Here is a 25449-nt window from a genome sequence, read left to right on the forward strand (position 1 = left end):
ATCTGTTATAAAAAAAAAAAAAAAAGAAAGAAAAAAGAGAAAGAACAACAACAACAAAAAAAGCAGTAATACTGGGTGGTTGATTTGTTTTTAGCAGACTTGGCTTCATTTTTGTCTTTACAAAATGGCCAGCATAAATGCTGTTTATATTCACGTTTTCCTAGGTGTGTGTGTGCAGGCCACAGCAGCATGCCCTTGGTGTAGTCAGTGCCGAAGGGGGCCTGTTCCTTCTTGAGCCTGCCCGCAGGGATGGTCTCCTCTTTTAAAGCAGGTTGTGTACAACTTTCAGTACACTGAAGGTAAGCTAAACCCATCCACATCACCGGTGTTTAAGCTGTTGTTTTACTGGAGCGACTGGCAGATGAGAGGCAATAGCGTTGTGGCAGAATTCCCCCCGCATGTCTGATCAGTGATCTCCTTTTCCTTGCTGGCATTGCAGCCGTGGCGTAGTTCCAACCTCTGTTCTGTTACCACCTGTAACCCTTGGGGAGTGCGCGCACCTGATGGACAGAGCGCCTTCAGTGTACTGTTTCTTAGGACTTTAGGGGTTGTTTTGTTTTGTTTTGTTTTGTTTTTTAATCGACTTGCTATAGACTTTGTATACATTTTGTTAAATACAGTTCACTATGACATAGTCCATAATTACTGGAGAGTTTTCATTTCCTAATTACCTACAGTTGGGATCTCGGTTCAAAAGACCTTATCTCTAAAGGCTAGATAGAAGAGATAAAGAAATTTTTAACTATTTGTATGTCATTTTGCAAGTGTACTGCTTTATGCTAAAAGTGTTTTGTTTGCTCATTGTTTTCATTATTTGTGATCCTGTTGTCTTTCAATACAGGCATAAACCTTCCACTCTTGAACAAAGCAGCTGCTTTTTAAAAGCGGTAATTGCTTCTTTACCTTTTATTTCTTTTGTAAATGAAGCTTTTTTTTTTTCTTTAAGAAATGTGACTTTAAAGTGTTGTCTCTTGCATAAAACAGTTGACACTTACTTATTGTAAAGTGAAGATTGTTCTGCTGCATGTAAAGTGGACCATGCAGGTTTCTGTATGTTTTCAGTATGCATCATTAGATAATAAAGTCTTTTGTGAACAAGGCATTTGTAGCCATTTTTAAAAGAATCTCTCTTCAGTTGATGGTAAATCAGGTAATTCGTAAGAACCCCCTTCTGCCTTTCCTATTAATCAGTTAATTAAAGGGACTGTTAAACTTTATGATCTGTGGGAAAGCCATAGGCTTTGTTAATTAGTTATATAATTATCACTGCTTAAACGAAAGCAAAACCAAAAGAACCCCTACAGATACTGTCTGTGTGCTTTCATTGTAATGAAATTATTCCTGTAGGACACGGGATGAAGTTCAGGCTTTAACTAATGTTTGTGCTGTTTTTCTCACTTTTCCTTTTGATGGTGCTGAAAGAGAAAAAGGGAAGCGAGGCACAGGCCACTCAACGCCTACTCCATGGGTCTGATTTGCTGAGACACCAACTTCACCTTCCTAACAAGGTTATTTCTGACAGCATGTGTAGATAAACATTTAGCAACCAGTTAAGAGCGTGAAACATTTCAGTTGGTTGTGCAAGACAAGGAGAGGAGAATAAAACTTTGCAGGCCCGTTCTGCTGTTGTAGTTGTGCTGAGAAGTTCATCTCTTTCTTTTGTTAGTATTCCAACAAGCTGTGAAAACCCCACTGGTTTCACGTACTTTGTAATGCCTCTGTTGAACTAAGAAGGGTTTTTGTATCCGTCCAGGTACATAATGGCAGCAGTCCTGCACTCTTGGTGCACGCAGGAGTGGAAAATTGGCACAAAGCAGTCATGCTGCTGGTGGGGAATACCCCACCCAGGAGGCGTAATGAGCTAACTACGAAAACGAGCAGGAGATGGGTGGCTTTCTATGCCTATTTGGAACCTTCAGCCTGTCTCTTCTCAGTTGATAGTGCAAAATTCTTAATCAAAACCCAGTCTTTTCCTTATTTCCAACACATTATTAAGGTATCTTGTTCATGCAGGAAGGAAAACTAGCTTTCACCTTTAATGTAGTACCAGTTGCTTGCTAGTTAAATACGGAGTAACTTGCACTGTAGCAGCACCTCCCAAGGCAGTTTTACACATCTGTAGTGACAGCTTGTCCTTTGTGTTGCTTTGTACTTTACTCATAAAATTTAGGACTGTAATCCAAAATGAAATCAGTCGATGATACAAACCAGAGCAGTAGGAAAGATGCCTCTTAATGCCTACAAAACTGTTTTAAGCTATCCTGGAGAAGCATAAAGTTGCTCGTTTACTTGTTCTTTGTGTTTTAGGTGCAGCTCACAGGAAGATGATGGCTACCAGAAGACATGACCAAAGGTTTCTGTCCTATAAAAGATACGAAAAACACTCTTCATGTAGTTCTGTCTTAATCTTTTGGTTTCCAGCATTTCCAAGTTAGAATTGATTAACGCTGCTGCTGTACTGATAATGCCTGAAACCTACTTGCTTTGTTAGAATGTGTTGCATAGATGTGTGTTTCACTTCTGGCTCAAGAGAATTTTTATTATCCTTAAATGTAGGTAAACCAGCATTGCTCTTTAAATAGTTTCCTTAGAATGATCAGCACCAGACCTTTGAAATTTAGGAATAAGTCTACTATTTGGTTAAAATCCATATATTTTGACTAGTAAATATTTAAACAGGTTCATTATTAAAACAAAACCAGAATGAGGCTGCGTAATTAAATTAAAATCCTGTCAGACTCTATTACTCATACAGACTCAGGGGACAGGCTGTTCAAGCAAGGGGATTTCAGTCTTCCATCCCTTACGAGATATTCTTGTTGCCAACAGCAGCAAAACTTTAGTCACAGCTTCTAAAGCCTCTGGAATTGATAAATTTTTGACACTTAAGGAACGTTCCAGTTTCAGGCAATTCCTCTGGTTGCAGTGCTGCCAAGCGCCCCTGTGGTCAACTGAACTCCAGTGGCTGCAAACAGAGCGGCCAGGCAACAGAGCTTTCATGCTGAACTCCCTCAGCTGAACTTAGAGACAGTTTAGAGGGAATAACTAACTCTACTCCTCACTTAAGAGGGAGGAGTTTATCTTTACCTCCTGGACATGAAGTTGCAGTTTTTGTCTTCCCCTGAGGTCCTACAAACAAAGTTTGGCTAAATCTGTGTTGGTATCTGTTTCCTTCTCCCTCCTACTGACAATGAGCTGCCCATTTAGCACGCTTAAAGTATTTGGAAACAGGCCACCAATCCTGTGCAGTTAGAATGTGTTTTTAGTACCTTGGTGTATATTGTGGTAATTTAAAAGCTGTTTAAGAGGTTTTGATAGAATGTGATGATCCCTTTCAAACCTTTTTAATGATCCTTTATCTCCATACATAGGGTAAGTGGCAGTAAACCTCTGAAGAACTTTTATGTGTCTCTGAGCAGAGCAGGCTGTGGTGCCACCAGCAATAGAGCTATAAGCTGCAGTATGTGTGGAGCTGTAACATGGACAGAGGATGCTGGGAATTGGCAAGTGCTTGAAGTTAATAAAGTGAACTTAAAACTTAACTTGTGTCCTGGCTTCTCTTGTGTTTACAGATGTAGTATGAAGCTGCTAAGTAGAGGAACAGGGGATTGGAGTAGATGATCTCTGAGGTCCCTTCCAACCTAAGCCATTTTATGAGTCTGTGAAACCAAAGTAAAGTTCTGGGCATGGGGTTGTCCTCTAAGGTATCAGAGGTGTTAAAGAAGCTGGGGCAAAAATCTTGAGTATGTATGAAATAGAGCTGGTGGCTTTGAAGTAGTCTCTCTGTTGGTTGTAGGAGCCAAGTCATGAGTTCACTGGTTTCCCCCATGGCTTTTGTTACCTTCTACAGGGAGGTACCAGCCTCTATGAGCTAGAGGATAAAAGAATTGCCTTCTGTGACAATGATGAAAAAACATGAGGGATGTGGAGGGCTTGGGAAGTGCTTCAGGGAAGTGTTCTGCACTATAGAGGTTTTACCTACATAGAATTTGTTTTCCCTTGCAGGATAGATCAGCAAGAACTAAATTTCAAAATAGGATATCTAACATTTGCCAAGATAATCACTACTGAAATATTTCTGAGGTCACCATTTTAGAGTATTATGTCAGTTCTTGGGGCATCTGATTGCAGCATCTCTAGAAGATAATTAGATTATCAAGAGAATCCAACAGTAGCAGTGTGAAAGGTCATTCTCTATTGAGATGAACAATTCAGCCCACCAGGATGATCTTGAAACTTGGTGTTGGGACCATGTTTTATAGTAGGACACTCTTCTGAGATCCAGCTGATTCATGAACACACCAAGCAGAAGCTACATCAAACGGTCAGACCCCCCCCACCCCGACCTCTCAGTTTGATGGCTGCTTAGTAGAGTCTTTGAGCCACTTCTATAGCTCTGCAGTTGTGATTTAATCTTGATCACATTTCCTGGAATTATGGCAGCTGCACAGCACAAAACCCTCTCTGAACTGTAACTGACATCCACTTCTGTCTGCTTGCACACTGAGCAGTGGCACTAACAAAAGAGAATTGGATGAGCTTGGTGTTAGTTGTCCTTGACAGATAGAAACTCTGTTTTGTTCTGGTTTATTACTGCAGACAGGGAGGAGGTCTCCAATAAACTCAATTTACGTACTTGAGGTAATTTAACTGTTCCTTCTCCCTGTGGAATAGCAGACCTTGATACAACTTCAGCATTCTGTCCCTGTATCACAAGAAAGGTAAAGTCAAACAGATGTAGAGGATCATGGCTTACAAACACTACGATCAGAAGTTAACTCTGTTGCTGAGATACGTTTTAAGGTTACTCAATAACTTTAAATGTCAGCAAGAAATAGAAGATTCATCAGTGCTGTGAGACAGCAAAACCATTCCTTAATGAATGCAAACTGAAACAACTTTTAAGATGGTTTCATTACTGTTTTTAGGCAAGTTACCAACTCCACAGTATTTCTCCAGACACTTTAATTTCTATTATGCAAATCCCCTCCAAGTTTTGACATTAACCTTCATCTCAACGAATTCCTTATTTCATGTCTGTACAATGTTACGCTACTTTTGTCTAAAACAGTAGGAAAAACAAACCACACACTTGCAATTGGTATTTTACTGGCTGAGAAAGATGAAGCCAGTAGAAGCCCTACCCATGACAAGAGGTTAATTCAGGTGAACTTGAACTACCACAAGAGATCAAACTGCAGCTGCCACCAGTTTATTTACATCTACATTTAGGGAAAATAAGTGAATTATTCCAAGTTCAAGACTAAGTTTTCAATCTGCATACATTTTTCCTATACATCAGAACATGTTTGTAATCTGAAGTACTGATGTGGTTCCTACACCTCCAGAGTCTGAACCATAAGAGAAAGCCAAGCTTCAATAAAAGCAAACCATCCAGATAGAAATCCTCCTCTCCGCTGTATTCTGCTCTTTCAATAACAAAAAACATGTCAGTAAAGAATCTCCTGAAGAAGTGACACTGATAGTGGAGGTAATGAACTTAGTGGAGGTAATGCACTTAGAAATCTACAAGCACCCTCAGGGTGTAACTATAGCACATGCTCTAGAAGGCACTGAAGGTTTTTACCTGAACACTCTCACATGCCCCAGTGCCTTCAACGAAAACAAACTTCCAGCGGTAATTAAACATTCTATTTATTTTTTCATTAATACAGTGTTTTCTTTCCCCACAAATGAATAAAACCACTCACAGGACATTTACTGAAGAGTTATCAAATAGGGTGCTGTTTGATCTGTGGCTCCTTTTAGAAGGCAATCTGCTGTAGCGCTATTCACACATCAATGCTGCTTAAAGAATAAAGAGCCTTTTTTCCCCACCTGAACACCCATAGTGCACATAATCCAAGGCACATAGCATTGTATTGGTTAACCCAGGACTTGGAAACAGGCTGAATTACATTCAGTAACAATTAATGCTTCAAGAGAAGGTTTATTCATAAGGGCAAATTGAGGTCCTGCCAGAAGGTGGCTTATTCTCCTGAAGGTTAGAGTTTTGACTTCTTCTGAAAGAAGCTGACAATAGCATTTGCACACTCATCAGACAACCACCTCTCCCTCAGGACTTCACACTCCCTGCTGTTGGTCTCATGGAGCTTCTCCTTCTCCAGACTTCGTAACAGTTGCTTTGATACTGCCAGGGACTAGAGGAGAAAGAGCAGAATATTGAGAAGTTATGTTCTCTGTATTTCCCAATACATTATCAGTAAACAGCACAAACGAACACACTGGAATTCAAAGCAAGTCATATTAATATCAGACTTTCAATTAGAGTGATTTTTTTTTCTTGGAAGTAATTATTTCATTTGGTTACTAATGCTTCTACTAAGGTAGAGGAGGTTCCTGAGGAAGCAAAGCAGCAGTCCACTCAGCACAGCTAATCAGAGGAGGTAGGCATAAAAAGAAACCTGCTCAGCTGGCTGCAGTGCCAAATGCAACCTACACTACCCACAGCTGGCACAAGTGCCTCCTCTTGCCCAGCAAAATGTAACACCACTGTGACTTGAGTAGCTTTGCAAAACCTATGCTAAAAAGAGGGACAACTGAACGCAGCAAAAGTAAAGCCACCAGGTGTCCTGAATAGCCCAAGCACTATTAATGCAGTAGCGCCAGCAGTAAGGGCTCTGCTTGAAGAAAAAAAAAGATATATTGGGCCATCTTACTCCACAGAATCTCAGAAAGCCAGTACAGTGGGGGTTGGAAGGAACCTCTGGAGATCATCTAGTCCAAACCCCCTTCTTAACAAGGGTCACACACAGGCAGGTTTGGAATCTCTCCAGAGGAGACTCCACAACCTCTCTAGGCAGCCTGCTCCAGGGCTCCAGCACCCTCACAAAGAATTTTTTCCTCACATTCAGATAGAACCTCCTGGGTTCCAGTTTCTGCCCATTGCCGCTTGTCCTGTCACTGAAAAGAGTCTGGCCCATTCTCTTATCCCCCATCCTTTAGCTATTGATCAGCATTGAGAAGATCCCCTCTCAGTCTGCTCTTCTCCAAGCTAAACAACCCCAGGTCTTTCAGCCTTTCCTTCTCAGATGTTTCAGTGCCCAGGACTAAAGATGAAGTGGAACCAAATAGCAGGACAGGTTTGGTAGGAGGATTAGGAATGCTTTCAAAGCAGAAAAATATTTCAAATACTGACATTTTTGGGGAGGCTTGCATAAGCTTCTAGTCTTGCCCAAACTTCCTTCTGAAAAGTCCTGTGAGGGAAGACTTCAGTCACAAGTCCCTGGGCACAGGCTTCTGCTGCAGTAAGCTTCTTATTGAAAAGCAGCATCTCATTTGCCTGTATAAAAGAGGAATAGCAAGTGTGATTCAACAAGACAAACTTAAGTGATCTTCATTTCTGGCTCAAAAGATGCAAGCAGGAGGCCTTTCTGTAGACTCTTCCTATGAGTACACATTTGCTTTTACAGTTGGAGGGTACCCACACACAAAGGCCAGATGATCCCACATGCACTGCAGACATTCTTACCTTGGCTACACCCATGATTTTTGGGAAGAGGTATGAGGAACACCCTTCTGGGCTCTGTCCAAGATTACTAAATGGGGTATGAAATGTAGCCTGGGGAAAAAGCAGCACAAAACAAAGCAAACCTCACAACACAGTCTTGGCTGATCCTGTGATCAATTGCAGCTCAATTTTCCTAAGTCTCATAGTGACAAACAATCCAGCAGGAGACTTTGAGGAAAAATCTGACACAATGATGAAGAAAAAGCACCACCCACCACAGACACTTCTGCAAGGAAAAGCTTGCCTAAAATTAATTAAGGCCTTAGGTTAAGTTCTATATCTGTTTAATGACCTTGTACAAATGAACAGCAGCAAATTCAGCCATATAGGGGGATTCTCTTCTATGCCTTAATACAGCTTTTGGTTATTTATTTGGCAAGCTATCTTAAAAGGAATCTCAAATTGAATAAATCAAAGCTTCTCTGAAGTTACCTTAGAACACAGGTTAGATAAAATGCCAGTTACTGCACCTTCACCCCATAATCACCTTTTCCTTCCCTTGCTATACCTGAAAGGGGCCTTAAAAGTATAATTTCACAGTAGCTACTCATTACTGTACCCACAGTCAGGAAAGTTTCTGACCTGGTGCTAGCAACTTGACAATCATAACTACAACAGGGAAATTCCACCCATGTTAACCACAAAGCAACCCTATGCTAATAATTAGTATAGGTGTTCCTTGCTGTGACACAAAAAGCCTTTACCCTTGTGTGCTCTCCTCTGTCAGATTACCCCAAACTAAATCACCTTTCCTGCAGAAGGAGCCTTAAGGAGTGCCTTGGGACCAGCTCTGTGATGTACTTACCGTGTCAGAAGCATAGACCACGTCACACAGCCCAAGGACTGTTACACTGATCCCAATGGCTGGTCCATTTACCACGGCAATCAGTGGTTTAGGAAAATCAATAAAGTGACCCACAAACTCTCTAGGAAAAAGGAAAACCAGAAAGGAATAGACACATCAAAGGATCACACATCAAGCCACATAATTAGACACTGCAGAACAAAAAACAGGAGTTCCATGTAAAGGGGTTTAGATCCTTTCCCAAATGGATTCTGACACAGAAGATAAGAACTATTTGAAATACCTGCATCTCCTTACCAGCTAAGAGATGTCAGCTCCTACCATCAAGTTAGGGAAGCGCTGTCCTTTTCAGCTACAGTTACTGAACACAGCTCACCAACAAGTAGAGTCTTTGGCCCTGTCTGTCCATCCACCCCAAATCTTCCTTGGGGATACTTATTATTTTCATATTCTGTTCTGCAGTAAAGCCCCAAAAAGCACCACAATTGTGATGCTACCACAGCTTAGAAACCCCTAGTGTTGCTCTGCAGGGGTTTGAGAGACAGCATTTTGTTTCATTTCACAGTTGTTTCTCTAGCTGAGAAGTGCCAAACACATTCTCAAAATCCAGTATTTTTCCAGCATGTGTGGTGTTTGTAAGAACTCCCCTTCTCTGGCATCTCTGCATTGGCTGTAGTGACACTGTGCTTGTGCAGCAGTACCAGCAGAGCCAAGGTGGTCCTTATGAGATAGAAAAACCATGAAGTACTTCAGAATCACAGAACATTAGGGGTAGAAAGAGAGCTTAAAAGGTCAACCAGTCTAATCCCCCTGCCAGAGCAGGATCACCTAGAGTAGGTCACACAGGAACAAGTCCAGGCAAGTTTTAAATGTCTCCAGAGAAGAGACTCCACAACATCTCTGGGCAGCCTGTTCCAGTGTTTTGTCACCCTGTTTTTCCTTATGTTCACATAGAACCTTCTACACTCCAGTTTGCACCCATTGTCCCTTGTCCTATCACTGGACATCACTGAGAAGAGCCTGGATCTGTCCTCCTGACACTTACCCTTCACATATTTATGAACATGTATGAGGTTACCTCTCAGTCTCCTCCAAGCTAAAGATCCCTAGCTCCCTCAGCCTTTCCTGATAAGGCAGATGTTCCAATCCCTTAATCATCTTTGTGGCTCTGCACTGGACACTTTCAAGCAGTTCCCTGGCCTTCTTGAACTGAGGGGCCCAGAACTGGACACAATATTCCAGATGTGGCCTCACCTGGGCAGAGTAGTGGGGGAGGAAAACCTCTCTCAACCTACTAACTACACCCCTTCTAATACACCCTAGGATACCACTTGCCTTCTTGGCCACAAGGGCACATTGCAAGACTACACATCATGAATACCTTACACAGCACTGAAGGCTGTGACACTTGCCAGATAACTCCTGAACAACACCAACAAATTGGGACTGTGAACCATAAACAGCTTTGCTAAGTACAAGCTGCAGTTCACCTTCAAAAGATAACTCAAAAACACTGTTTGCTTTGCTGTGGATTTTAGGTTTTCCATCATTTCCAAGTGCTTGAGGGAACAATCTGATTTCCAAGCATCTCTCAGATGTCACCATCACATACAGAAGTAAAAGATGATAAAAACTGATTAAATAGGAACAAAACATGTTGTTTGTCCCTAGAAAACATTTCTACCACTGTGTCAGATGATCTTGGCCTCAGAAAATAAGTTCTTGAGCAGGTAGATTCAGACTCCAAGATGGAACCAAGATCGTTACACCTAGTCTCTATTGAAAACATCCTGACAGTGAAAGCATTTTGGCATATCCTGCTAGTGTAGATGCTACTGGATATCAAAAAGCCCATAGATTTTTTTGTTGTGGCCTACAAAACCTACAGTCAAGATCATGCTTCCACCTGTGGAAATATTCCAGGTCAGATTGGCCAGGGTTCCGAGCAAGCTGATCTAGATGAAGATGTCCCTGTTTACTGCAACAGTGTTGGACTAGATGACCTTTCAACCCAAACCATTCTATAATTCTGTTTTTTCATTAAATCTGCATGTACTCTGGGGACTAAAAAAAAAAAAAAAATGGAGTCTTTAACACCACTGTACTTGGAAAGACTCATAATATTCACAGAATCTCAGCACGGTAAGGGTGGCAAGGGACCTCTGGAGATCATGTAGCCCAATCTCCCTGCTAAAGCAGGGTTACCCACAGCAGGTTGCCCAGGATGACAATGCCCAGACATGCTTGTAAACTCTCCAGAGAAGGAGACTCCACCACCTTTCTAGGCAGCCTGCTCCAGAGCTCTGGCACTCTCACAGCAAAGTTGTTTTTCCTCATGCACAGACAGAGCCTCCGATGTTTCAGTTTGTGCCCACTGCCCCTTATCCTGTCACTATGCACCACTGAAAAGGGTCTGGCCCCATCCTGTTAACCCCCACCCTATAGCTACTGATAAGCATTGAGAAGATCTTCTCTCAGTCTGCTTCTCTCCAGACTAGAGCACCCCAGGTCTCTCAGCCTTTCCTCCTCAGAGAGACACTCCAGTCCCCTTAGCACCTTTGTAGCCTTCACTGGACCCTCTCCAGTAGTTCCCCATCTTGTTTGAACTGAGGAGCCCATCTTATCTCATTTTCTCATCATCTCATTATCACTGCTTCTCCCATATCTTTGTTTATGCATGTGGTCAGCTCTTAGACCCTCTCATCTAAGTGGAGATATCATCACATAACTGGGTTCCTACTGTTGTGTTTTCTATCAATGCCTGCAAGTTTTATTTCACCCATTACAGTAACTTATGCTGATATGAAACCAAGTTTTTCTACTTGAGTGACACCGCTGCATCTTTGGCCATCTTCTCCACTTCACCAGGCTGGATATTAGCAAAATTATTCAGATCATTTCCACTACTATAGTAGTCTCCATTTCCTGCAGAGAACAGAGAAGAGTAAGAGCACCAGTGGCTTCTGAGTCAGAGCTGAGAAGCTTCTATTTATTGTACCTACAAAAGAATTTCAGTGTCTAACGTTATTAATCAGAGGGATTGTCTCAAAATACACATGCTACCATAAAGGACATCTATGGCTTAAAAACAAGTTTTGGCTGACAGTTTGCTGAAAATGAATGAATGAAAAGCTAAAGAATACTACATTGGAAAGATTGGGGCAGGGGGGAAGACAATTTTCTTTTTGCTCTAACAGCATCAGATTAAAAATATTTATTTTCTTTCTTTCCCTGCATACTTGCTCAGGGTTTTTTTTAGTTAATTCACAATGATTCACATCACAAGATGTGTGAAATGTTTTCTTAAAGAGGAAAATGAAAACATAGTTTGTGCATCTCCTTTAATCCCTCTTCAGTCACATCAGAAAGATGTTTTGATGTTAACAGCAAGCTTGCTGAAGAATTTGAAACAACATCTTGCAAGAATGTTGCCAAAAACTTTGGCAAAATCTTTGGTATAGATGAGAGGAAAGAAATTCCTCACTGACAATTCTGTCTTAGTCTAAATATATGACAATATTTCATGGCAGCACTGTACTTTGGCTTTGTATAAAATAAATCTAAGAGAGGCAGGTGAAGTGTGGTACCAGTAATAACTGCTATGGTGGAATCATTTTTCCCAGCTTCTTCAAGTGCTTTCATAATTTCTCTGTACATCTGCAAAAGAGGAAAAATAAGAAATTAAAAAAATACCAATGTGATGCTGCAAAAGGTCAGGAAACAGATTCACACTGACAACAAGGAACTTGAGGACAGATTAACTATAGTCCTTTCAAGTAAGAAATAAATTTGTATCTACAGAGTTACATGTAAGGTATCTCTGACCATAAAGACATAGGTTTGCAGTACTGAAGACCTCCAATGCAAAATAAGGTGCTTTGGAAAACAGACATTAGATGGAAACAGCTTATTTTAAAAGCTGAGTAGTAGCTTAAGTGGGCAAAATAAAGAATGAGGCAGCAGCAGGGTGAAGTCCCTGCTCTTTGAAGTTGTGAAATGGGATGATCCACATTCCCAATAGTATGTATTTCCTCTTGATGATAGCGATGGAAAGGTAATCTAGGCACATACACAGCAGTGCTGAGCCAAAGGAGGCTGCATACATGCTTTGTTACACAGAAAGCTACAGTCAAACCTTGTCTCCACAAACCAGGCTAGTTAGTCTTCCTGCAGTCTGCCATTTTAGTTCAGTGTGGACCATAATCCTGTAATAAATTTGAATAAAACCCAAAGGGCACAGAAAAGCCCAATCCATAAAATTTTACCCAAATGAATGGTTTCGTTTTGTGCTGGATCTTTATTCCCTAGGTCGGTATTGGAGTCAAGCTCTCAAAATTCAGACCACCATGATTTGGGTCATTAGTAATGATTCTTTAGAAACTTAAAGCACCTTTCCCAGGAAAGAAAAAAAAAATTAATTAATAGTCCCAAGTTAATTTTACCTTCTGGTTGATGGCATTTTTCTTATCAGGTCGGTTAAACATTATCTTTGTGATATTGTTTTTGGTGGTAACTAGTAATGTTTCATAGCCATCATGTTTGCCCTCTTCTGGAGAAGTATCTTTCAGGTCAGCAGATTCTGCAGAGACCAGACTTGAGACAAGTTCAGCATATTTCCGTCTAGCATCGTCCTGTAATTTAAAAAAAAAAAAAAAAAAAAAAAAAAAAAAAAAAAAAAGAGTTGAACAACCCACCTGTGCTTCAGGAACAAAGGAAAGAAAAACCTCTCAATTAGAAAACATTCTAATTAAGGTGAGAAGAGGAACACGCTGTAGTTAAACACTGCAGATCATGCTTAAATTCATCTGGAAGGGAGTTCCACAGCAAGCAGTGATGAAAGAGAATTGCAAGTTCTTGGTTGTTACAAGAACGTTTTCTTGACAGGTTTGAGCAATTCTATCATCCGTAATCTGTTGCACATGGAATTGTCTGTTCCCTCTCCACTATAATTTACAGAGCAGATTATTTTACTGAAGTGTTTGTTGGCTGTTCCTAAAAACGGCAGAGCAAGCTTAAAAAACAAAAGACCCAAACAAAAGCCAAAAGCATGCCCTCAAAAACCCCAAAGCAGAGCAAGACTATTATGCTCATGACATCATGCAAGCATGTTGCCTTTAAAAGAAACAACACGCAATGTCCTCTCTGTATCAAGCAGTATCTTTGTCTGACCTCAGAAACTGCTCCTGAAGAGAAGCCTAACACAGCAGTGTCACACCTAGTTTGTAAGACTTGTTTCTGTCATTTAATAGTAACTGCAGAATCTATGGTACCGAAATACCATGTCAGATTTATCACAGATTGCATGAAAAAAAGAATGTTCATGGAACATTGCATCTATATTCTTCCAGCTTGTTTCACTTGAAATAAAGATTTCTCTTCAGTTTGACCTTTCCCTAAAGGTGATGAAAGATGTTGAGATATGCTGAGAAAGAATGAAAAGAAGCTCTCACTACTCTGCTTTCTTCTAGTCTTTTAGTCAGTGGTGCAAGAGACTGACTTTTTTTAGATGATATCATTACTGATATGCTGGATTGCACAAATTTGCACTGTTGCAAGAACTAAGAAATTCAATCCATCTTTCTTAAATAGAAGAGCAATAGAGAATACAGTGTGAAAAACACTATTTTTACTGAAAGTCACCACACAAAGTGTCTTACAGTAGGACAGGATGGTAGCAGTTATGGAGAACTAGGCTGTAGGTGGTCAAAAAGCCTTCAAACACTGAAGCAATGAAATTGCTAGAATACAGTGCAAAACATTTTAGTGTCTGAAGCAGGGTCCTTCAACTATCATCTCACGTATTTAGAAATCAGCCACTCACTTAGAGACCAGGCACTTACATGTAGAGTAATCTACAATGTATTTAAATGAAATAATAGGTATTGTCACCTGAGACAAACTGCCAAGAGAATTCCATGCATCCCACTTGGCTTTCTTGACAAAGTCCAGCATACCAGGTTTTGGAGCATTGCAGGGACCTTCAGTAGCCTGAAGAGAGAGTAGAACAAAACTTTAATCAAAGTTAAGATACAATGATAGAGAAAATGACAAGTTTTAGCTGATGAGGATACAGAATTGAGCTGAAACAGAAGGAATACAAAGTGGTTGAGCAATACTCAAACACTTTGCATACCACAAAGTTTTCAGTGTCTGCTATTTCCTCATATCTGCTGCCAGGCTTTCAGAAGCACCTAGCCAATATGAGACATAAGTTTCAAAAATGTCTGTTAAGTTCTCCTAGCTCAAACACTGTGGAAGTTTCATTCTTGCAAAGAAAGTTACAGGTTTGTGAGGTGTGTGAACAAAGAAATCACTGCATATAATCTGTTAAACTGGGTCTTACTTCAGCGTTGGCCAGCTTCACTTCAAGTGTGGAGGAACCATTGCCTGAATATAAAAAAACTAAACAAAAGAACCCCACAAAACCCACAAACAGACAAAACCCCACAACAACACAACCCACACAACACAAAAAGCCCCATCAGAAACAACCACAACAACCATGGGAAAAAAAGTGACAAAGAAAAAACACCAGACATCAAACTTTGAATATCAACATTATTCTAGGTCCAGCTGAGGGACTACAGACAGCAAATTCAAGAGGAAGAATGTGGCATACTCTGCTTTGCTAGGCATGAGCCATTTTCCAGAGCTGCATCACTACATGCTATAGTGCATGGATGGCATCACACTATTGATGTAAACTGGCTCCATTTCTTTGAATAAAGGTTTCTGTTCAAGGCATCATTTCGTAAGATGAAACAGGTTTGGCTGCTCAGAATACAGGTAGTGTTTGAGGGGCTGGAATTTCAAGAACAGAATTAGAGAGCTTGAAATTAAGAGCTTAAGACATGATACATTTGAGCAACTTCTTTTTTATATAAGTAGTTTAAAACTTCATCCCCTCAGCTGCACTTTGTGACACAAAACAAGTCAAACATACCTGTTTAAAGAAAGCATAGAGCTTCAACTTAGCTTCATTCCCAGGATCATTTTTCAAAAGCTTTAGTTGTTCTTGAGCCTTTTCGAAGTCTTTTTGGCTGACTTGCATGGCAGCTGCAGTCAGGTGCAGGTGAGCTGAAGGTAAGCAGACAGCTTGTGCTCGCCTGTTAGTAAGTGGAAAAAAATCCCATTGCTTGGGTTTTGTGTAGGACTGGAGGACAAACATACTGCTTTTTAAAGAAGTGTGAAGTAAATGTGAAGTGTTAAGTGTTTGTTCCTGCAGTGATTAAAACCAACAACAACAAAAAGCAAGATACTAAAAACGACAAGAAAGTTGCTTTAGAAGTTTGTGGTAGCTGAAACATAATTAACTTCTGTAGAATATGACATTATCTCTCTAGGATGTAAAGGGGTGGATTTGACACTACCAGATGACAAAGTGGTGGTGAAATAATGTTTCCTGCTTCTGGAATAAATTGGAGCACTACAGGCTCTGTCCATGACAAACAAATAAGAATCAGAGAACATTTTTCTTAATAGCTTGAATTTGAATGTCTGTATGCAACATAAACAGCTTTATATGTCTGTGAACCAAAACCAGTATGCAGCCTGTCTGCTTTTCATAATCTTCTCAAGTGTGTGTGCACTTCTATCTAGAAACATACCAGACAGACATGGATTATTCACTTCCCAGTTTGACTAATGTTCTAACTGATAGATTCAGAGGGCTGGGTCAGAGCTCAACAAGTTTACCCCTTAAGCAACTAGAAAGCTATTCAGCAAACTTATGGACTTCACCTCCAGCAGCAATAAAAGCCCTTTGACTAGAAAACGTGTACCTAAGTGGATACAGATACAAGTGTTTTAATACTGAGTCCTTGATTAGTCTTACCCTGGAGTCGCAAAATGTGTTTGGGCAGAGGATCTGAAAGCAAGCAGTGTGTTTTTAAAGTTGCATTTAGAGGATGAAGAAAATGAGAGTACAGGAAGACAACCAGTGGTTTCCCTCTCCAGTTTTGCTAGCCACCTCTGGAACTACTTGAATGCTGCTGTTCCCAAAATGATCTGTGTTTCTGGTACAATTTTTGTCAGCCAAGGTAGTGATTATATTGACGTGAACTCAATGCTTAAAAAGGGAAATTTGTATCTATAATATGTTTGACAAACTGGACTTAGCTCCAGCTTGGCTGTGGTCAATATTACAAATAGGCTTTAGGAATCTCTTTTACACATAACTTAAAAATGACCATAAATTAACAAGACTTGACAATGGGCAGCTGAGGAAAGGGGAATAGCACAGCAGTCAGCATGAAGGTATTTATACACATTCAGGGTTAAGGACTTCTAGCACTTAGCAAGTCAAAAATTCTCTTCCTTATCAAGCATGAAAAAGCAAAAGTTAGAAAAGGCAGAGAAAACAGTTTGATGAATTCAAAAATTCTGTCTGGGGAAAAGAGAATGACCTATAAGTAAGTCCAGACTCAGAGCTACTTTCATCAGGAAAAAGAGGAGGTAGAATAGATGAGATGTGCTTGCAAGATATGACTGAATGGGAACAGTCCAAAGCAAGGGACTAAATGTGAAATGATTGTCAGCATTGATTTTTCAAGGTCAGGCAGTGATGCCCAGGATTTTTTTTTTTTTTTTTTTTAACCAAAAGTGCCAAGTGAGTAATCTTGCAGAAGCACACAGGCATTTGTTGTGGACTTTGTGGTTGCTCTGCCACATTGTGACTCCCCTTGTATCTCTTTCTGGTGGGAGCTGGTTTCCCTACCCAGCTGCGGGAGGTTGCCAAGCCCCCACCACTCTTGCATGCGGTACCAATACAACACAGGTAATTTGTAGCAGTAGGGCAGTGGCAACTAAATGCCTGCAAGGTGCAAAGCAATAAAGGTTTCCTTCCTTTGAGAGGGAAATCACTTAGCTTTGTTGTAGTGAGTAGATGAGCAGGGGGAATATATGAATGGTTTTGGTGTGGTGTTTTTTTTTTGTTGTTGTTGTTGTTGTTTGGTTTGTTGGGTTTGTTTTGTTTTGTTTTTTTTTAGTTCCTTTCCTAGGCTTCTTTTTCTGCTTGGATTGGAACAAAGTGCAGGTTCAAGACAAATATTTTGTTGGTCAGATTCCAGGTTCTCTGCCTGCTTTGTGAGGTTTCAGCGAGGCTGCTTAAAATGCGATGCGTGTGCTGACAGGCGTCGAGTCATCTCTTCCTGACTCAGTGAGAGCCAGAGTCTCAACTGGTCTGCAAGGTTCAAGAGTCCCAAACTTGTAAGAGCTTCACTAGGTCTGCTCTGGCAACAGCAACCACTGCTTAGAGGCTGATCCAAAGCACAGCAGGGTAGCAACCAAATGAGACCTTCTCACTGCCTGTCCACAGATCCACAGGAGAGATCTATGAGGCCTCGTGGAGTGACCAAGATGGTTCTTGCCTGCTGGAGCCTGGCCATGGAATATTCATGCTCCAAACAGAGTCTCAGGCTTCAGTCTTTGAGTAGCACATTTTGATTCTCCCTCAAAATTATTCTGAATTCTATCCCTGGAGAAGAAAGGGATCTGGAGAAAGAATAGCAATCTTTGACCATTAGTTCAGCTGCATCAACGGATGCAGTAGCAGTGCTGGTGGGAAAGGTTGGCACTGTTATTAACTGTAGCAACAGTTTCGCAATGAGGCATGTGCAGGGAATAGCAATCAGTATTCAAAATGTAACCCTGAGAAAGCCAGTGGATCCTTTGGGGAAGAAAAAAACCAACCAACCAACAACAGCAACAACCCAAAGCAAACACAACAATCCAAGACAGACACTTCTCTTGCTTTTTCTCCCCTCAAGATTTCATAACACAACCTGTAAAAAGTTGTGTGTACTTGACACGTGACCATCTTTTCCTTTGCAACTTGTTAACCTCAGAAAAGCCTGCAACTGCTTCCACAACTATCCCAATGTGGAAACTTCCATTTCCCCTCATTTGCATTCACCTCTTTCAAGACCCTCTGCCACTACTTAAAACTAATCCAGAACACATGCAGATGAATTTAAGGCTTCATTCAGAAGATGGAGAAGCAGAGAGTAACAAATTTTGCCTGTCCTAATTGCTGTAGCTACTAAATTTTCTAGTTATCCAGCAACTACAAAAAGTAAGAGTTAAATAATTGAGTTGCTCCTTCAAATTAAAACCCAAAACCTTACATTTTTCACAGCAGCAACCTTTATACCTCAGCATCAACAAGTCAGCTAACTCACAGTAACTACTGCATGCAAATAGTCCATACTTTCCCCACCTAAGTTGACAAGCTCATTGTTCAGCCCTGCATTGCTATCCCTGCTAACATGCACTATGGCAGCAGGTTAGTGGTAATTAGGCAGCAGCAGGTTATCTGTCAACTGATGACAGATTGACAAAAGATGAGAAGTCAGAGTCATTTTGGTTCTTGCTGCACAAAGAAGTAACACAGACTTCTGTTCGGTAAAGCAGCACTCACCAGGCTCCTGCAGCGATCTATGAGAAGAAACATTACCTCTTAGACCAAAAGGCAGTACCCTAAGAAAGTTATTCTCCCAAAATCAGTACATTTGGTTCACTTGGGGAAATACAAATTTTCATTAACCATGGTGATAACATGGAGGTGTTGATGACTCAGGACTCCAGTTTTCCTAAAAACCACAGGAAAGTAACCCTCTCTCTGCTCTACCACAACAGTCCCTGGTCACCTTGAGCTGGTTGCTGAGGAGTCTGCTGAGGAGGCAGCTTTTTAGTATCTCCAAGGATGGATGCTCCACAGTCTCCCTGGACAGCCTGTGCCAGTGTTTAGTCACCTTCATAGTAAAAAAATGTTCCCCCATGTTCAGGAGGAACCACTCGTAAAAGCTTGGCTTTGTCTTCTTTATCTCTTTGGATAGTGATCATCTCTTTAGATGTTAATATACATTAGTAAGATCCCCTTAGTGCTGTTCTTTTCTGGGCTGAACAGTCCCAGCTCTCTCAACCTCTGTTCATATGAGAGATGCTCCAGTCCTGTAATCATCTTCCTGACTCTTTGCTGGACTCTTTCCAGTATGTCTGTAAATCTCTTGTACTGGAGAGCTCAGGACTGGACACAGTAATTCAGGTGTAGCCTCACCAGTGTGGAGTAAAGTGCATTCCTTTTTTAATTAGGAATAAAAATTATTTCTTGAGGACTAGGTTGTGTGGTACAGAGTGTTTGCTGATTCTGGCCCTCAAAAAAAAAATTTATCTAGGTGTCATGGATTTAGAAGAGAAGGTGAACCTCAGGCAAATCATCTTCTTTCACTGGCTCAGTTGCACTAACAGGAGAGTTAGTGGGTTTTGTCAGTCTTCTTGGATAGGGATGTATAATGAACCTATTTATGTTTGTTGTTCTCCAAATACAACAATAAACTTTGAGTGTTTCTCAACAAGCATCATGTGCATGAGCATCACAGCTCTATTTGTTAACATTTTTTGTAGCTTTTGAATATGTTTCAGAGAACATCTGTCAGTAAATCTTTGTGCTTGCAGAAACATCTTGCATGGGCTGAGGATGTGCAGGAAATTCTGTCATGCCGGACATGAATGCACCATGTCCAGTTAAATCTGTTGGAAAGAAAGCTCTTGCAGGCATTTCAGGAGATGATCCCAATTTCTCTCACAGCAGCTGTGAAGAGAGAATTTGAACTGAGTATACAGCTCAAAGAGCAGAACATCTCAGAGGTCGGTGAATGCTCATCTAGATCTTTGATTCTTAGCTAGTCTGTAATATTGAAAAGCAAAACTATTGAGCACAGCTGAGCCACTTTAAACAACAGTGATTCAGCACTTCAATTTGCCAGCAGAGACATCATTATCTGCTAGTTTTTTAATGTCAAAACAGTGTGGGAGTGTAAAATAGTAAAAGATGATAAAGGATTTGTACACCAAATCTGTGTTTAGAGCAACTATTGAAATGCCATGATGTAAAGGAAGAGATAATTTGACTTCCTTTCTGTTATTAAAGCAACATTAAGTGAATTGGTTACAGAATGTTTGCGCTGATCTTTGCTGCTAGCTATGTATATTGGGAATGTCAGAACACCAGAAGCTTGTGTTCTGAGTGTACCAGAGCACTTATATCCTACTACCTGGTAGCAATAGATTTTTAGTTACTCTATGCTGTCTGCATAAAGGCCCCCTCCTCACTCCAACCTCCCTTCAGGTAGTTGTAGAGAGAATACAACTAGTCTAAGGGGAAACTACCAAAACAAGGATAATATGGATGCAGGTTTCCTAGTGTAATGGTTTAGCTCAAGGGCAAAGTAACATACACAACTCAGGGTTGTGATAAAGAGACAAAAGTTTTCACAGAATCAGTAAGGTTGGAAAAGACCTCAGGGATCATCAAGTCCAATCTGTCACCCAAGACCTCATGACTACTAAACCATGTTACCAAGTGCCACGTCCAATCCCCTCTTGAACACCTCTAAGGATGGTGACTCCACCACCTCCCTGGGCAGCACATTCCAACAGCTAACAACTCTCTCCATGAAGAACTTTCTCCTCACCTCCAGCCTAAACTTCCCCTGGCACAGCTTGAGACTGCGTCCTCTTGTTCTGGTGCTGGTTGCCTGGGAGAAGAGACCAACCCCTACCCGGCTACAACCTCCCTTCAGCAATGAGGTCACCCCTGAGCCTCCTCTTCTCCAGGCTAAACAACCCCAGCTCCCTCAGCCACTCCTCACAGGTCTTATGCTCCAGATTGCTCATCAACTTTGTTGCCCTTCTCTGGATACGTTCAAGTATCTCAACATCCTTCTTAAACCGAGGGCCCCAGAACTGGACACAGTATTCGAGGTGCAGCCTAACCAGTGCTGAGTACAGGGGCACAATGACTTCCCTGCTCCTGCTGGTCACACTGTGCCTGATACAGGCCAGGATGCCATTGGCCTTCTTGGCCACCTGGGCACACTGCTAGCTCATGTCCAGCCAGTTGTCAGTCAGTACCCACAGGTCCCTTTCTGCCTGGCTGCTCTCCAGCCACTCTGACCCCAGCCTGTAGCTCTGCATGGGGTTGTTGTGGCCAAAGTGCAGCACCTGGCACCTGGACTTGTTAAATGCCATCATGTTGGACTCTGCCTATCTATCCAGCTGGTCAAGGTCCCTCTGCAGAGACCTTCTACCCTCTAACTGATCAATACATGCTCCCAGCTTGGTGTCATCTGCAAATTTACTGATGACTGATTTAATCCCCTCATCCAGATCATCAATAAAGATATTGAACAGGTTGGGGCCCAGCACTGATCCCTGGGGGACACCACTAGTGACAGGCTGCCAGCTGGATGTGGCACCATTCACCACCACTCTCTGGGCTCAGCCCTCCAGCCAGTTCCTAACCCAGTGCAGAGTGCTGCTGTCCAAGCCACAGGCTGTCAGCCTGGCCAGGAGTTTGCTGTGGGGAATGGTGTCAAAGGCTTTGCTGAAGTCCAGGTAGACTACATCCACAGCCTTTCCCACGTCCACCAGGCAGGTCACCTGATCATAGAAGGAGATCAGGTTGGTGAGGCAGGACCTGCCCTTCCTAAATCCATGTTGGCTGGACCTGATCCTTTGGCCATCCTTCAGGTGCACAGTGAGTGCCCCCAAGATGAGCTGCTCCATAATTTTCCCTGGCACTGATGTCAGGATATAACATAATCTAATAATACAATGCATGATTACCTTAGCTTAGCCTATCTGCAGAAGGAGCACAGTGAAATACAGGGGGGGGGGAAACAGCATAAAGCAGAAAACCAAAACCAGAAGCTACCCAATTCCCACCTGTTCCACCGCCGTGCCCACGGAAAAGAGCCAACACCCAAGAACCAGGAACCCAGAAGCAGCACCTGCAACAGGAAGCCTCCCATGTTGCAATCTGAACTTCAAGCTCCATAATACTTTGTTTCAGTTAGCACTTTCATCTTTTGAAGCTGGCATAACTGCAACATGGTATGAATAACAGCACCAGATTCAAATCAATCCATGACACCTAGCAGGAAACCTTCTATTCCCAGTGGTCTGACCTGCTGTAAATGCAGACACAGCCCCACAGCACCACCAGTTGCTGTGGGATCTCTGATCTCAAACAGCTGAATACAAAGAATGTGAGATGGGTACAGCCCCAGTAAGACTCTTCTGAAAGTCCATTTGCGTCAGCATTCCCTCTTTTCAGAGACATTCGCACTTGGAAAAATTACATACTGTGACAGAGCAGGACAGGAAGTGGAGAAGAGCCTGTGGGACTCAGTCTGGAAGGATTAGGTTGCAACAGCAACCAAACCAAAAATAAACAAAAAAGCAGCTACAACAAAATAACAGAAATTCTTTCATCCTTACATTTGTATGAGTCTTCCTTTCCCAGTGCTCTAAGGATATCTCTCCTTCTTGAGTTTATAATGAAAAAAAAAAAGCTCCCTAAACTTCCTGGAGCAGTAAGGCTGCTAGTCTTTGATACAGTACTGCTGGTATAGAAATAAAGTCCAACTGCCTGGTGTTTCACCACTGGAAAACTGCACAATAACATTAACTTCTTATTAACATTGGTTTGGACCTTATTTCACATACAGAATCTTGCCATTTCAAACATCTCACTCCACTAACCTAATGATGTCCAGTAGGACAGTCTTTTATGTGTTTTCCAGTTTAATTCCTTTCCCTTCCTTTCACTCTAACAACTTAACCACATGAAACTAATATTATTTATCTGTAGAAAGCTTGCCTAGATTTTTTTCTGAAATAAGGGCAGAAGACACACTGATCACACAATTCACATTCTCTTTGGTTCTCCCTGCATCATAAGATATTCATGTACATACTTCAAATAATTTCTCACAAAGCTCTGGGAGATGAATATTACTATGGCTACAGTTTACTGGTTAAGATGCACTCATGCCTAAAGGAGATACTTGAGTAGAAGCATCTCACTTATGAAAGAGTGCATCACAACATTAAAATTTGCATATTGTTACCAAAAGTATCACAGGTCTTTATTGGTATGATGATGCCTGCTGCACTACTCTACTTAGGAACTTGCTTACTGATAACACACCAAATGTTTACTTTTCTGAGAGTATTTTTAGCTATTTTTGGTAGGAAGAAGAAATCCTACACGTTTATGTACTTCACAATTCTTAGACACACAAAAGTAATTTCACAGTGAAATTTCCAATAATAATGTCAACATCACAATCTTGTCTACTCACAAATCAAGCCATTCTTTCTGCTTTCCATGGCCCAACTAACAGTAAGTGCTCTGCTGCCACAGCACACACTACCACATGGGACACTATTTACAAACAGCTTAAAAGCAATACACAATAAAGGCACCCTGCAGGAGATATTACATCACTATTTGGAAACCAAATTCTTAGCAAGAAGCTTTAACTAGTTAGACACACAATAAAGATTGCTATTGTGAGACTGACAAAGGGGAGGGGGGGAACAACAAACAAGAAAACACAGAATCACATGTTCTGCTCTGTATTTCAGTGAAATTTCAGCTGTCTTACTCCCAGCCTAAACAACAATTGATTTGGTGGTTAAATATTTGCCTCAGCAGATAGAAACATGAAGGTCTAGGCCCTATTGGTGGAAGGTACCAAAAGCAAGTTTTCCACTCCCACACTATATTCAAATATTTATTTAAAAGATGGAAGCGTCTTAAACTTATCATAATCATAGAATCATTTTCATTTAAAGAGCCCTTCAAGATCATCAAGTCCAATCAGCACTGCTGGGTCAACCATTAAACACATCCTTAAGCCACTCATCTACACGGCTTTTGAATACCTTCAGAGATGGTGACTCCACACTGCCATGTGTAGTCTGTTCCTGGGCTTAATAACCCTTTCAGTGAAGAATGTCAAAATATCTTCTAATGTCAAACCTAAACCTACTCTGGTGCAATTTGAGGCAATTTCCTCTTGTCCTTCCACTTGTTACTAGGAAGACCGACCCTCCACCTCACTACAACCTCCTTTCAGGTAGTTGCAGAGAGTGAGGTCTTCCCCGAGCCTCCTCTTCTCCAAGCCTAATAACCCCAACTTCGTTGCCCTTCATCAGCTTCTCTGCCCTTCTCTGGACCCACCCCAGCACTTCAATGTTCTTCTCGTAGCGAGGGCCCCAAAACTGAACGCAGTATTTGAGGTGCAGCCTCATCAGCGCTGAGTAAAGTGAGGGTGAGCACGTTTCCTCCCGTGCATTAACCACCTACACGAGTGCAAGGTCCCGGCAGGAGACAGATGAGACTACCTAGGCCTCACGCATCAACCGGCCCCGCCGCAGCACCACGGCACTTTGCCTGCCCCCGGTCCCCCTCTCACCCCCGAGCCCTGTGATGAGGCCCCGCCGCGCAGCTCCGAAGGACCAGGGCTACCGGAGGAGGGGGAAAGGCCGCCCACAGGACACTCACCCCGAGAGCCCGGCCAGAAGGCCGTCCTTTCCCAGAGGGGGACAACGCCGGGGCCCTCAGCCGCTGGTGATCGGAGCTCACCTTATTTTACAAAGCGGCCGCCAGGCAAACCCCCGAACAAAGGTCAGGACTGAGGCCGCCATAATGCGAGGGAGTGAGGGCGGGGGGAGGAGACAGCAAACTCCACCTCGCCGGAGCCACCACGCCCCCATTAGCTGAGGGCATGGCAATCGCCAGCTCCCTTACCGAGATACCGTCTCCAGGCCAGCGGGCAGGCCACGTTGCGAGTGGAAACTGCTGCTGAGGGGCAGCTGTGGGCTTTGGCGGGAAGCGTGAGGCGACCTGTCGCGAGCCGGCCTCAGAGGAAGGGTTCGCGGGAGGTTCGCTGGGAATGCCTAAGGAGTGAGGTGAGGCGAACTGACACTGAAATCATAGAATCACAGAATTGACAGGGTTCTAAGGGATCTCAAGGATCATCTAGTTCCACCCGCCCTGCCATGGGCAGAGTCACTTTCTACTAGATCAGGTTGCCCAGAGCCACAACTTCCAGGGATGGGCCTTCCACTATCTCTTCGGGCAAACCATTCCGGTGTGTCACCAGCCTTATGGTGAAGAACTTCTTCCCAATGCCTGATCTAAATCTACCCTCCTCTAGCTTTGATCCATTTCCCCTAGTCCTATCACTACCCAACATCCTAAAATGTCCCTCCCCAGCTTTCTTGTAGGCCCCCTTCAGATACTGGAAGGCCACAACAAGAT

At 42.2% G+C, this 25449-nt stretch overlaps 1 protein-coding gene and 1 long non-coding RNA gene across 2 annotated transcripts; one reads left to right on the forward strand and one right to left on the reverse strand.

The window, feature by feature from the left end:
• Window positions 1-32: 32 nt before the first annotated feature.
• LOC128967775 (uncharacterized) lies at window positions 33-3522 on the forward strand. Its single transcript, XR_008489126.1, has 5 exons — window positions 33-299; window positions 842-887; window positions 1423-1508; window positions 2308-2353; window positions 3372-3522. It is a non-coding gene; the product is annotated as an uncharacterized LOC128967775 (long non-coding RNA).
• A 1739-nt stretch (window positions 3523-5261) lies between these two features.
• On the reverse strand, window positions 5262-24833 carry ECI2 (enoyl-CoA delta isomerase 2). The gene is made up of 10 exons (XM_054381551.1): window positions 24772-24833; window positions 15280-15442; window positions 14226-14324; window positions 12779-12967; window positions 11924-11993; window positions 11159-11261; window positions 8337-8457; window positions 7493-7582; window positions 7160-7303; window positions 5262-6161 (listed from the first exon to the last, which is right to left on the reverse strand). Exons 1-10 carry the CDS (start codon window positions 24831-24833, stop codon window positions 6006-6008), a joined length of 1197 nt encoding a protein of 398 aa, XP_054237526.1. The 3' UTR covers window positions 5262-6005.
• Between the last annotated feature and the right edge of the window lie 616 nt (window positions 24834-25449).

The sequence above is a fragment of the Indicator indicator genome, chromosome 6, assembly GCF_027791375.1.
Source record: "Indicator indicator isolate 239-I01 chromosome 6, UM_Iind_1.1, whole genome shotgun sequence".
In the NCBI taxonomy this organism is placed as follows: domain Eukaryota; kingdom Metazoa; phylum Chordata; class Aves; order Piciformes; family Indicatoridae; genus Indicator; species Indicator indicator.